The sequence below is a fragment of the Lepidochelys kempii genome, chromosome 8 (genome assembly GCF_965140285.1).
Source record: "Lepidochelys kempii isolate rLepKem1 chromosome 8, rLepKem1.hap1, whole genome shotgun sequence".
Taxonomy (NCBI): Eukaryota; Metazoa; Chordata; order Testudines; family Cheloniidae; genus Lepidochelys; species Lepidochelys kempii.
In genome coordinates, this window is record NC_136387.1 from 104,421,551 (window position 1) to 104,434,884 (window position 13,334).

The window sequence follows — 13,334 nt, forward strand, 5'->3', positions numbered from 1 at the left end:
AGCATCTGTAACGGAGACAGAAAAGGAGGGGCCGGGGGAGTTTCCTTTATTCTTTCCCCCCGCGCCACCCTGCCCCGTTTCCTCGCGAGATCCGGGAGGCTATAAAGCCACAGCTGCGGAGCTTGCTTGCAGGCAGTTTAGTTAGTTTTGGGAGTCTGCCTCGGTGTGTGAGAAGTGGCGTTTGAGGAGCCTGCCTTTCCTTTATGTAAGTGTCTGTCGGTGCAAGCTTCAGTTATCTGCCCGTAGCAAAGTTTAAATTATGGTATAACATGTTTTATCTGCAGGGTAGATTTGGGTGGGTTTGTTCGTTTTTTGGGTAAACCTACCCTTGGCTCCCTCCATACAAATGAGGATTGCTTAAAAATAGACAGACTCGAGCTGTGTGGTGCTGGGCAGGCGGGAGTGGGGGTAAAAGCTTTCTGACGTTTTTTTCTTCCTAAATGGGACTTTGTAAATTAGAGGGAAACGGGGTGTGTGTGCTCTGTGCTTGGCTTGAGTTGCCTTCCTGTCGAAATGCTTGCGGATCGTCTAACTGTTCTGGGCCGCACCTGGGGTAGCAGAAGGGCAGAGCACGGGGAACTAATTTTCCTGCCAGGAACACCAAGCCTGTTAACGCTTAGGTGCTTTTATGCGTCAGGTCCCTTTTGCCTTTAAGGGGGAGGAGGGAAGAGACTTTAGCTAGAACAATCTGAAAATCTGTTGTTAGCGTGACCTCCGGGAGCTGAATAAATCTGGCTCCCTGAAACGAATGTTGTTCCTAATACGCTCCTTTTTTTCTGGGAGCAAACCCAGGAGCGTTAAGGGAACCAACTTTGGGATTTCTCTGGCAATCGCCATCAGCGGATTGTGATACTGGCAGCTTCTCTCCTTACAGGGAGAGCAGGGGAAACAAATGCTCTTAAGGTGGCCCTGAAATGGCATGTTGTAATCCCAATTTCTCTTGGCTGGATAGACCAATGTCCTAGCAGGCTATTAATCCTTTAATGGCAGAAGTTTAGCAAAGAAATCTGGTTTGGACTCTTTGGGTTCTAACTTTGGGGAAATCTGGTTTGGATGGAGGTTATCTCGAAGTTGGTGGGCTTGGAGGGAACCGGCCCTATCTAGTGTTAGGACTAATGCCATGCTTGGTTTCTGTGGGCTGAGTTCCTCAGTGCGGGTGAGCTGGCTCCAGAGCAAGGTTCAGAGAGCCATGTTAAGCGAAGCTAGTTCAGTGGCCTCAGAATTGCACAACTGTGTCCTCTTACTAGGCATGGTAGAACAAAAGTTTTATTCATGTTTAACAAATTGTAAAAAGGGATAGTACAGTACCACTATTGTGACTAGTATCAGAACCTCTACTTCCATTCTGGTATCACTGGGGGAGAAGGGGCTGGCAGGGATTTTTTCTGGACTCCCCTCCCACCCCGGTTCAAATAGCCTGAACTTGTTGTCTTTACTTGTGGCACCTTAGAGACTAACCAATTTATTTGAGCATAAGCTTTCGTGAGCTACAGCTCACTTCATCGGATGCATACTGTGGAAAGTGTAGAAGATCTTTTTATACACACAAAGCATGAAAAAATGGGTATTTACCACTTCAAAAGGTTTTCTCTCCCCCCACCCCACTCTCCTGCTGGTAATAGCTTATCTAAAGTGATCGCTCTCCTTACAATGTGTATGATGATCAAGGTGGGCCATTTCCAGCACAAATCCAGAGTTTAACAAGAACGTCTGGGGGGGAGGAAAAAACAAGGTATGCAAGGTAACCTATTTTCCCTTGTTTTTTCCTACCCCCCTCCCCCCAGACGTTCTTGTTAAACCCTGGATTTGTGCTGGAAATGGCCCACCTTGATCATCATACACATTGTAAGGAGAGTGATCACTTTAGATAAGCTATTACCAGCAGGAGAGTGGGGTGGGGGGAGAGACCCATTTTTTCATGCTTTGTGTGTACAAAAATCTTCTACTCTCTCCACAGCATGCATCCGATGAAGTGAGCTGTAGCTCACGAAAGCTTATGCTCAAATAAATTGGTTAGTCTCTAAGGTGCCACAAGTACTCCTTTTTCTTTTTGTGAATACAGACTAACACGGCTGTTACTCTGAAACTTGTTGTCTTTAGAGGATGCTGCAGGACCCAATTGTTTCAGCTAACCTTTGAAGCTACAGGGGGACTTGAAGATTAACTATGAGCTGATTAAACTGTATTTGATGCCATTTTAAATCACTGACAGGGTGCTCAGAGCAAAGGTCAGCTGCTTTTAATCCTTTATAAATTGAAAGGAAATAACACAATATTGAGCATTGGGTGTCTTCACCATGTTGTGTTCAGGAAATGCTGTCAAATTTAGCTAGAGTATGCCAGATAGTTTTCTGTGGTTAGTTGCCATGTGCTGTGATAATACTAGACTGTGGCAGAGACTCCAAACAAGGTAGAAACTATGCTGTGGGGAATCATAATGCAGTTTTCTCACTTGAGTATTAATTCTTGGCAACAACGTTGCCTAACAAATTTCATACAAAACTTGCCATTTTCTTAAAGATATAGTCTAACATAACTTTACTGAAACTAAAGCAGTTTGCTTTTGTGCATAGAGCTTTAAATATGTTTTCCCTTACACAGGCATGAAGCTCTTAAAAGCATCAAAACAAAATGCATCTGATGTCTAACTTCTGAAATAACTGGAGTCTGACCATTCTGCAACACAGCCATCTCCCTTAGACTGAACAAAAGAAATGTTGTTGTCCTTACACAATCTTAAATAACCTCTAAGAAGTATAAATGCTCTGTAGTGTTGAGAAAGCACTCCTAATCACAAACTTGCTAATTCAGCACTACAATAAAATAATTGATTTGGTAAAACTGGTACAAATAGCTTAAGTCTGAATTAACAGTCATAGTAACACTGAAATACATCGTGTTGTAAAATGATTGAGTTCCTAAATTTTCCAGTAGTTTTGGGGGGGTTTTACACACACAGCTCCCTTTTCACTAACAAATAAAATGGAAGCTTTTAACCTTACACTATAACAACCTTTGATATACTCTAACTGGAGGAAGGACATAGTCTTCCTAGGCATACTGGCAATGCTTATTTGTTATCAAACCAATAGCATGGTGGAATGGTCAAGGTCTTGAACTGCATGTATCTATTCTGAACATGGAACAGACAGAGGCTTCCTTGTGTGGGTTGGATCTGTTAACTCTGAGTCATGCTGCATACTAGCACAACTGCAGAAGGCCAGCTTCTTTTCAGATCTTGAATTTTGTAGTGAGATGCTGAGTGAACTCAAAGTTAATATGCTAACTTTGTGCATGATACATTTTAAATTACTTAAGGCAGAGGGCAGAAGAGGAACAAGTCTAGTCCATGGAATCTTATTAAGGTTGTATGAACTCAGTTTGGTAGTGTCTCAAGTAGTTTGGTCTTAGATATGTGGATTGCATTTGTCTCCTCTTCCTAAAGTGTGTGTGTGTGTGACTACTTGTAATGTCAGTAGTCAATACTGACGTCTTTTTTAAGATCCTACTTAGTGTAGCTATGTGATACCTAGGCACCAGAGGCTTTGGCAAACTAAACTTACTCGCTGAACTTGTGGTCAATATTAATGACAGAAGTTTCCAGTCTAAAAAAACCACTGGATTATTATGGCAAAACTGCATGTTGCTCCTTGGGTTGACAATGCTACATTTCAGAAAAGCTACATTGTCTAACATGTCTCTAATATTCTAGCCCATATCAAGATGTCTGCAGGAAATGCATTTATTGGGAAACCAGCCCCCAGCTTCAAAGCCACAGCTGTGATGCCTGATGGGCAGTTCAAAGACATCACCCTCTCTGACTATAAAGGTAAGTCTAAAAGTATACAGTTGCACTTGTGGAAGAGAGAAGTAGGGAATCTACATGTGTACCGCATTTCATTTCTGGTGACTTGGATTGATTCAAAAGTCCGAGTTGGTGATCATCCTTTCTTAGAATGTAACTTGTGCAGTGATTTGATTGAGAAGTCAGAGCTGGCATGGTAGGGTTATTACAAGTACACCTCAGTCTTCACTTGCAAAGCTGTGTGAGGAATCTGGCAGTATTTGCCCATGTTCTGCTTGGTGGGTAGCAAATGTGAATCCTAAACTTTAATGAGAGCTTAATTTACTCTAAAATGTATTGGATCAGACCTGTTTGGCTTGCTTATCACTCCAGACAAGGAGCTGATGCAACATCTCAAATATTATGTGGCACAGTCCATTTTTTTTTTTTGTTTTTCAAATGGAACTAATGTAATGCTTTCCCATCTTCATTAGCTAGCTGGAAGCAGTATTCTTCTATAGCACTAGAAAACTGGCTGCCTTGGGGAAAAATAGAGCAAGACTTTTAAAAAAAAAAAAAAAAAAATCATAAAAGACTTCAGTCCTCCTTGGTCTCTAATAACAATGCACCAAGAATATTAATGATATAGTACATCCTACAGTGGAATTGAACATTTTGTAGCCAACAAATATACAGTTTCTGTATGGAAGCGAGTAGTATAACTAAAGCCGATGACCTCCTGTTCTAAAGACGAAACAGCCCTGACCTAGTTGTTAAGTGGAATACATCGGGTCTTTGTGTGTGTTTGTGCTTTTGAGACTACTGTAACTACCTAAGGCAGTCTAACTTGCCCAAAGGACTAATTTGTGGTTTTTTTTATTTTTCCCTAGGAAAATATGTTGTTTTCTTCTTCTATCCCCTTGACTTCACCTTTGTTTGTCCAACTGAGATTATTGCGTTCAGTGACAGGGCTGATGAGTTTAAGAAACTCAACTGTCAAGTAATTGGAGCTTCTGTTGACTCTCACTTCTGTCACCTTGCCTGGTAAGCATCCATCTTTAACGCTTGTGACTTATGCTAGTTTGTCTACAGAGTATACTTAAAAAAAAACAACTCTTAACTTTTCTGCTGTATTCAAATCTACATCGAGACTAGCAAGCAGCAATTGTATAACAGAATTGTCTTGTTGTGATCAATACCAATTAATAGAGGTGGCATCTGACCTAAGAATATTGCTTAATTACTGCAATTGCCACCTTTCCCCAAGACATTAATGATGCAGTTAATTGCAATATTAATTCTGCAAAAAGGTATAGGTATTCCAGCACAGGTACACTGTACTCCTGTAGTTTCCTGAACTGCTGTGTCCTCTCCTTCCTGACATACTCCTCTTCCTCGTCAGGATCAATACTCCTAAGAAGCAGGGTGGATTGGGTAACATGAACATTCCACTGGTTTCTGATACAAAACGCACCATTGCTAAAGAGTACGGCGTATTAAAAGAAGATGAAGGTATTGCATACAGGTAAGGCTGCTGGCAGGCTATCCTCATGACTGCTGTGATCCACAGATTACTTCAAATAGAAGTAAAAAAAACTTCTAGAGTGTCTTTACCAAAAAAAACTGCTAAAACTCGCATGTACTTGGGAGATCTTGCAAGCTAAAGTTCATTTAGCTTACTTGCTTCCCTGCACTCAAACTAAAATTCTCTAAGCTTTCTCAAACATGCCATGTTTGGCTGCCAAAGGCACTTGCTCATACCTTGGTTTCTCTAGCTGAAAGTTGCCTTCCTTTTCCTAACCCATGTCGCTATTGGACAGCATACTAGCTAGTTGCCACTCTTCACTCAAAATTGCTGTTTCCATAGTGACACACTGTGTAGTCTGCAAAGCACAGATTTGCAATGAACCATATAAATGTAAATGCTAGCTTAATTAAAGAAATATCAAGCTGGGGGTGTGAGCTTCCTGTATATGCCTGCCTCATGACTGCTATTTTAGTCTAAGGAAGTGAACATCTCGTAACACCTTTCTGAATATTGATTTCAGATGATCTGACAGGTCTGGAAGACCACCGGATCTTTTGTGGCCTGCCATTCAGAGCTTAACTTCAGCGGCCTCACCTCGAGACTAGAGTTTATCTACTGCAACCAAATACCTACTAATTTCAATATAGTTTTGAAAGGAGGTTCAGCTATGGCTTCATTTGCTCTCTGACATGAGTGTTCCTTTCATCCATGTTGTCAAGGTTCCTTCCCCACCCTGAACTGTAGGGTACAGATGTGGGGACCTGCATGAAAACCTCCTAAGCTTACTTTTACCAGCTTAGGTTAAAATAGTTTGTACCTTGGGGAAGTTTTATCTTTTGCCCATGGACTTCTGCTTTTGCTACTTTTGGTTTTACTACCAAACATCTAACCGGTTTTATTTTATTTGGAAAGAGCTTGTTTGGAAACATCTTCCCCCCAAAATCCTCACCAAAACCTTGCACCCCCCTTCCTGGGGAAGGCTTGATAAAAATCCTCACCAATTTGCATAGGTGACCACCGACCCAAACCCTTGGATCTTAAGAACAATGAAAAAGCAATCAGGTTCTTAGAAGAATTTTAATAGAAGAAAAAGTAAAAAGAATCACCTCTGTAAAATCAGGATGGTAAATACCTTGCGGGGTAATTAGATTCAAAACATAGAGAATCCCTCTAGGCAAAACCTTAAGTTACAAAAAGACACAAAGACAGGAATATCCATTCCATTCAGCACAGCTTATTTTCTCAGCCATTTAAAGAAAACAGAATCTAAGGCATATCTAGCTAGATTACTTACTAAGTTCTAAGACTCCATTCCTGTTCTGTCCCCAGCCAAAGCATCACACTGACCCTTTGTTTTTCCCCCCCTCCAGCTTTGAAAGTATCTTGTCTCATCATTGGTCATTTTAGTCAGGTGTCAGCGAGGTTATCCTAGCTTCTTAACCCTTTACAGGTGAAAGGGTTTTTCCTCTGGCCAGGAGGGATTTTAAAGGTGTTTACCCTTCCCTTGATATTTGACACATGTGAAAGGAGCTTTCCTGTCCTTGCCTCTGCTACCTTCCTCCTCTGTTCTATTCTTTTTTTCTGTTGATCCTTATGCATGGAAGGCTCTCCTCCTGGGTATATTTCCTATTGCAATGGGAGTTGTAAATGGTCTCCAGATGAAAATTTGTTCTCCTGTCACCTCTAGCTTATGTTGAGGATAGGCCTGCAATGTAGTATTGTGGGACAAACACTTGTTTCAATATTTTACATACAAGGGATATATTGTTGTGCAGCCTGACTTTCTTTGCAAAGTTCAGTAACTTAGTATCACACTAAAAAACAAACCCATGCAGTAGCTTGTTGTACTGCCACATTAGAGTATACTTGCAGAACTGAAGGCATAATCTTTCTTTCAAAGTCTGTTCTTTGTTTTGACTTTTGTGTTCAAAATTTTTGTGCTTTTCTGCAGAGGCCTGTTCATTATTGATGATAAGGGAATCTTGCGTCAAATTACCATCAATGATCTCCCTGTTGGCCGCTCAGTTGATGAAACTCTCAGATTAGTCCAGGCTTTCCAGTTCACAGATAAACATGGAGAAGGTAAGCTCTTGCATTAGTTTGCCTGAAGTATTTAAAAGTACCCCTTTTCCTCTTGTAAAGGGAAATAATCTTATCAACTGGAAAAGCAATGCCACATAGCCAGGGCCTTTGTAAACTCAAGGCACTTGCATGTTTTGGCATAAAGCTTATGCAGAAACTTACTTAGTTGGAGGTGACCTCAAAATGCACCCAAAAACAAAGAGACCTTGTCTTAGAGATTTTTCTCATTCATCTGTAAAAATGCAACATAATGCTGTTCTACCCCTATTTTAGTTAATCTATTAAGCATTACTTCATGTAATGTACAAACATCACTTAAAAATATGACTGATTCTGGTAATGGGCACTTACTCAGTAACATCAAGCTATGTAAGCAGGTAGCAGTTGCTTGATCTAGTTCAATGGCTTATACGCTCCACCATTTGAAGAACAAATGTACACCTAACCAGTGGCTATACTCACTTGTGCCCTCCAGGGATGGACTAGATGCAACTGAAAAGATTTATGGATGAAAAGTACTATGCAAGACTTGGGTAATATTACAGTGGCTCCCTAGTAAATTCCTGGGCAGGCTGCATCTCTCCCCGGGCTTAATAAAGCATCCTATGGGAAGGCTTGGGCAGACAGGCATGGCAGCTCTCCATGCTTTGGCTTCTCACCTTTCCCTGTAGTCATGGGGCAAGTCAAATTAGGAAGGGCAGAAGAGCAACTGGCTAGCAGCTCAGGGCTCCCTCTTGCATTCTGTCCATAAGTTCTGTGGTGCTGGAGGTTGGAATCTGTTACACTGAAACAAACCTATTAAAGAACTTCTAATGAGAACTTGCTATTCTGGTAGCTAACACTGTAATAGTCTTGAATCAGCGCAATTATTTCTAACCAAACATTGGCTCACTGCTTAATCCACTTTTAATTACGGACAGAATTGGTAGTTTAAGTAACACTTTCCGTTACAAGACTGTCTTAAGTTGCTTAGAATTGCTGAACTTCAACTACCCATTCGGCGTTTTCATTCCAGGTGTCTCCCTCAGGCTGGATCTTTTTTCGTAGAAACCATTCTCCTAAATGGGTCAGAGACCAAAACTAGGGGAAAATACTGTTGTTGCCCATAGTAACTTCTTCCAGCCATTTTGTTAAGCACTAGTGCTTCCATGCTTTTGGGCAGACTCAATTTGCCAGTGTTCCTGCCCTGATTTAAGGGATGTGCTGTCTTTCCACTAGGCCAAATTTGAGTGGATTACTGTCCAAGTTAGAAGCCTCTGACAAATCAGTTGGCACAGGCTCCAAGCTTATTGTTGAAGTCTCCAAAGATTATGCATGTACTGGGCACGTGCCATTGCAGCACTGTCTTTTATGTGCTGACCAGGCTGGGTGTATGCCCTCTCCAGAGACTGAGCAATACTTTACCTGCACTTGCTCCTCCTAGTTGCTGTTGGCCATTGGTGCCAGGCACCAGAACTGAGCAGGGAGACTGTCCTGTGTACTCAATTGTCCCCTGGTGGTGCCGAGGCAGTGAAGAAAGAAGCAGCCTGGCTGGGAGTTGGAGGTGGGGGAGGACAGGAACAGATGGGGACAGGGACAAACTGGGGGCAGAAGGATTTAAAGCCACTAGAGTATGTTTCCCCTCTTGGATTCCTGAGTCTGCAAATAGCTATAAAAGCATTCAGAAGCTGGGGAAATACCAGAATTAAAATTGTCTATAGCTTCCTTGGGCACTGATAACTGAAGCACAAAATACAAGTAAAACAGAATCAAGTGTTAAGGTGAATGGCAGTGACAATTACTTATTGCTGTAATCATTGTATATTTTCAGTCTTATGAATTGCTGGCATGCTCTGTTCTCTTGTAAAAACATATCTTACAGAAACTTCTACAAGCAGTTAATACAACTTCTCTTTCAGTTTGCCCAGCTGGTTGGAAACCTGGGAGTGAAACCATCAAACCTGATGTTCAGAAAAGCAAAGAATTCTTTTCCAAGCAGAAGTAAACTTGCTGCCTGTGCTCTACTGTTAGTCTGAGGATACTAGTCTGCCTTCAGGAAAAGAACAAGTGTCAAGTATTTTTTGAATTTTCTGACTATTTAAAGATTGTATACTGTGAGTCAAGAGAAGTCTTGTCTGTAGGTGTCAACCATCCTTTTTACTAGTCTTACTGACAATACCTTGATATAGAATCCTAATGATCAATACTTGTGCATCATGCCCTGTTGACGTCAATGACCAGTGCAGTGTAAGTGGTTGGGTCAGTGTTGCATGTAGAACAGCTGTCTGACATTTTGTAACTATTAAACTCCTGAAAACTAAAACAGTGTTGTTTCTCTACGGATTCCAGCAGTGACTTAGGGTAGGTCTACCCTATGGAATAAGGTCGAATTTATAGAAGTTGGTTTTTAGAAATCGGTTTAATATATTCGAGTGTGTCCTCACAGAAAATGCTCTAAGTGCATTAACTCGGCGGAGTGCTTCCACAGTACCGAGGCTAGAGTAGACTTCCAGACCGTTGCACTGTGGGTAGCTATCCCACAGTTCCCGCAGTCTCTGCTGCCCATTGGAATTCTGGGTTGAGATCCCAATGCCTGATGGGGCTAAAACATTGTCGCGGGTGGTTCTGGGTACATATCGTCAGGCCCCCGTTCCCTCCCTCCCTCCCTCTGTGAAAGCAAGGGCAGACAATCGTTTCGCGCCTTTTTTCTGTGCGGACGCCATACCAACGCAAGCATGGAGGCCGCTCAGCTCACTTTGGCAATTAGGAGCACATTAAACACCACACGCATTATCCAGCAGTATATGCAGCACCAGAACCTGGCAGAGAGATACCGGGCAAGGAGACGACGTCAGCGCAGTCATGTGAGTGATCAGGACATGGACACAGATTTCTCTCAAAGCATGGGCCCTGCCAATGCATGCATCATGGTGCTAATGGGGCAGGTTCATGCTGTGGAACGCCAATTCTGGGCTTGGGAAACAAGCACAGACTGGTGAGATTGCATAGTGTTGCAGGTCTGGGACGATTCCCAGTGGCTGCAAAACTTTTGCATGCATAAGGGCACTTTCATGAAACTTTGACTTGCTTTCCCCTGCCCTGAACATGAATACCAAGATGAGAGCAGCCCTCACGGTTGAGAAGCGAGTGGCGATAGCCCTGTGGAAGCTTGCAACTCCAGACAGCTACCGGTCAGTTGGGAATCAATTTGGAGTGGACAAATCTACTGTTGGGGCTGCTGTGATGCAAGTAGCCTACGCAATCAAAGATCTGCTTATATCAAGGGTAGTGACCCTGGGAAATGTGCAGGTCATAGTGGATGGCTTTGCTGCAATGGGATTCCTTAACTGTGGTGGGGCCATAGACGGAACCCATATCCCTATCCTGGCACTGGAGCAGCAAGCCGCCGAGTACATAAACCGCAAGGGGTACTTTTCGATAGTGCTGCAAGCTCTGGTGGATCACAAGGGACGTTTCACCACCATCAACGTGGGATGGCCGGGAAAGGTACATGACATTTGCATCTTCAGGAACTCTGGTCTGTTTCAAAAGCTGCAGGAAGGGACTTGATTCCCAGACCAGAAAATAACTGTTGTGGATGTTGAAATGCCTATATGTATCCTTAATGCCATGGCTCATGAAGCTGTACACAGGCAGCTTGGACAGTAGTCAGGAGCTGTTCAACTACAGGCTGAGCAAGTGCAGAATGTTGGTAGAATGTGCATTTGGACGTTTAAAAGCGCACTGGTGCAGTTTACTGACTCGCTTAGACCTCAGCAAAACCAATATTCCCACTGTTACTACTGCTTGCTGTGTGCTCCACAATATCTGTGAGAGTAAGGGGGAGACGTTTATGGTGGGGTGGGAGGTTGAGGCAAATCGCCTGGCTGCTGGTTACACGCAGCCAGACACCAGGGCGGTTAGAAGAGCACAGGAGGGTGTGGTACACATCAGAGAAGCTTTGAAAACCAGTTTCATGACTGGCCAGGCTACGGTGTGAAAGTTGTTTGTTTCTCTTTGAAACCCCCCCACCCCTTGGTTCACTCTACTTCCCTGTAAACTAACCACCCTCCCCTCCTCCCTTCAATCACTGCTTGCAGAGGCAATAAAGTCATTGTTGCTTCACATTCATGCATTCTTTATTCATTCATCACACAAATAGGGGGATGACTACCAAGGTAGCCTAGGAGGGGTGATGGAGGAGGGAAGGAAAAGTTTACAACTTTAAAATTTATTGAATGCCAGCCTTCTTTTTTTGGGCAATCCTCTGTGGCAGAGTGGCTGGTTGGCCAGTAGCCCCCACCATGTTCTTGGGCATCTGGGTGTGGAGGCTATGGAACTTGGGGAGGAGGGCGGTTGGTTACACAGGGGCTGTAGTGGCAGTCTGTGCTCCAGCTGCCTTTGCTGCAGCTCAACCATACACTGGAGCATACTGGTTTGGTCCTCCAGCAGCCTCAGCATTGAATTCTGCCTCCTCTCATCATGCTGCCACCACATTTGAGCTTCAGCCCTCTCTTCAGCCCGCCACCTCTCCTCCCGGTCATTTTGTGCTTTCCTGCACTTTGACATTATTTGCCTCCACACATTCGTCTGTGCTCTGTCAGTGTGGAAGGACAGCACGAGCTCAGAGAACATTTCATCTCAAGTGTGTTTGGGTTTTTTTCTTTCTAATCTTCACTAGCCTCTGGGAAGGAGAAGATCCTGTGATCATTGAAACACATGTAGCTGGTGGAGGAAAAAAAAGGGACAGCAGTATTTAAAAAGACACATTTTATAAAACAGTGCCTACACTCTTTCAGGGTAAAACTTGCTGTTAACATTACATACATAGCACATGTGCTTTCGTTACAAGGTCACATTTTGCCTCCCCCACCGCGTGGCTACTCCCTCCCTGTGGCTAACAGTGGGGAACATTTCTGTTTAGCCACAGACAAACAGCTCAGCAGGAACAGGCTCCTCTGAGTGTTCCCTGAAGAAAAGCACTCTATTTCAACCAGGTGACCATGAATTATATCTCACTCTCCTGAGGATAACACAGAGATAAAGAACAGATGTTTGAACGCCAGCAACCATACACTGCAATGCTTTGTTGTACAATGATTCCTGAGTACGTGTTACTGGCCTGGAGTGGTAAAGTGTCCTACCATGAACGATGCAATAAGGCTGCCCTCCCCAGAAACCTTTTGCAAAGGCTTTGGGAGTATATCCAGGAGAGCTGTGAATGCCAGAGCAAAGTAATCCTTTCACATGCTTGCTTTTAAACCATGTATAGTATTTTAAAAGGTACACTCACCGGAGGTCCCTTCTCCGCCTGCTGGGTCCAGGAGGCAGCCTTGGGTGGGTTTGGGGGGGTACTGGCTCCAGGTCCAGGGTGAGAAACAGTTCCTGGCTGTCAGGAAAACCGGTTTCTCCGCTTGCTTGCTGTGAGCTATCTACAACCTCATCATCATCTTCTTCGTCCCCAAAACCTGCTTCCGTATTGCCTCCATCTCCATTGAAGGAGTCAAACAACACGGCTGGGGTAGTGGTGGCTGAACCCCCTAAAATGGCATGCAGCTCATCATACAAGCGGCATGTTTGGGGCTCTGACCCGGAGCGGCCATTCGCCTCTCTGGTTTTCTGGTAGGCTTGCCTCAGCTCCTTCAGTTTCACGTGGCACTGCTTTGGGTCCCTGTTATGGCCTCTGTCCTTCATGCTCTGGGAGATTTTGAGAAAGGTTTTGGCATTTCGAAAACTGGAACGGAGTTCTGATAGCACGGATTCCTCTCCCCATACAGCAATCAGATCCTGTGAGAAAACCTGGATTTGTGCTGGAAATGGCCCAACTTGATGATCACTTTAGATAAGCTATTACCAGCAGGACAGTGGGGTGGGAGGAGGTATTGTTTCATGATCTCTGTGTGTATATAATGTCTGCTGCAGTTTCCACGGTATGCATCCGATGAAGTGAGCTGTAGCTCA

General features: G+C 43.6%; 1 protein-coding gene across 1 annotated transcript; it reads left to right on the top strand.

Moving 5' to 3' along the window:
- The first annotated feature begins 95 nt into the window (after positions 1-95).
- Positions 96-9,696, top strand: PRDX1 (peroxiredoxin 1). The gene is made up of 6 exons (XM_073357882.1): positions 96-205; positions 3,713-3,829; positions 4,675-4,828; positions 5,187-5,309; positions 7,264-7,394; positions 9,293-9,696. The coding sequence occupies exons 2-6, from the start codon at positions 3,724-3,726 to the stop codon at positions 9,376-9,378; spliced, it is 600 nt and encodes a 199-aa protein (XP_073213983.1). The 5' UTR covers positions 96-205; positions 3,713-3,723; the 3' UTR covers positions 9,379-9,696.
- Positions 9,697-13,334: the final 3,638 nt, after the last annotated feature.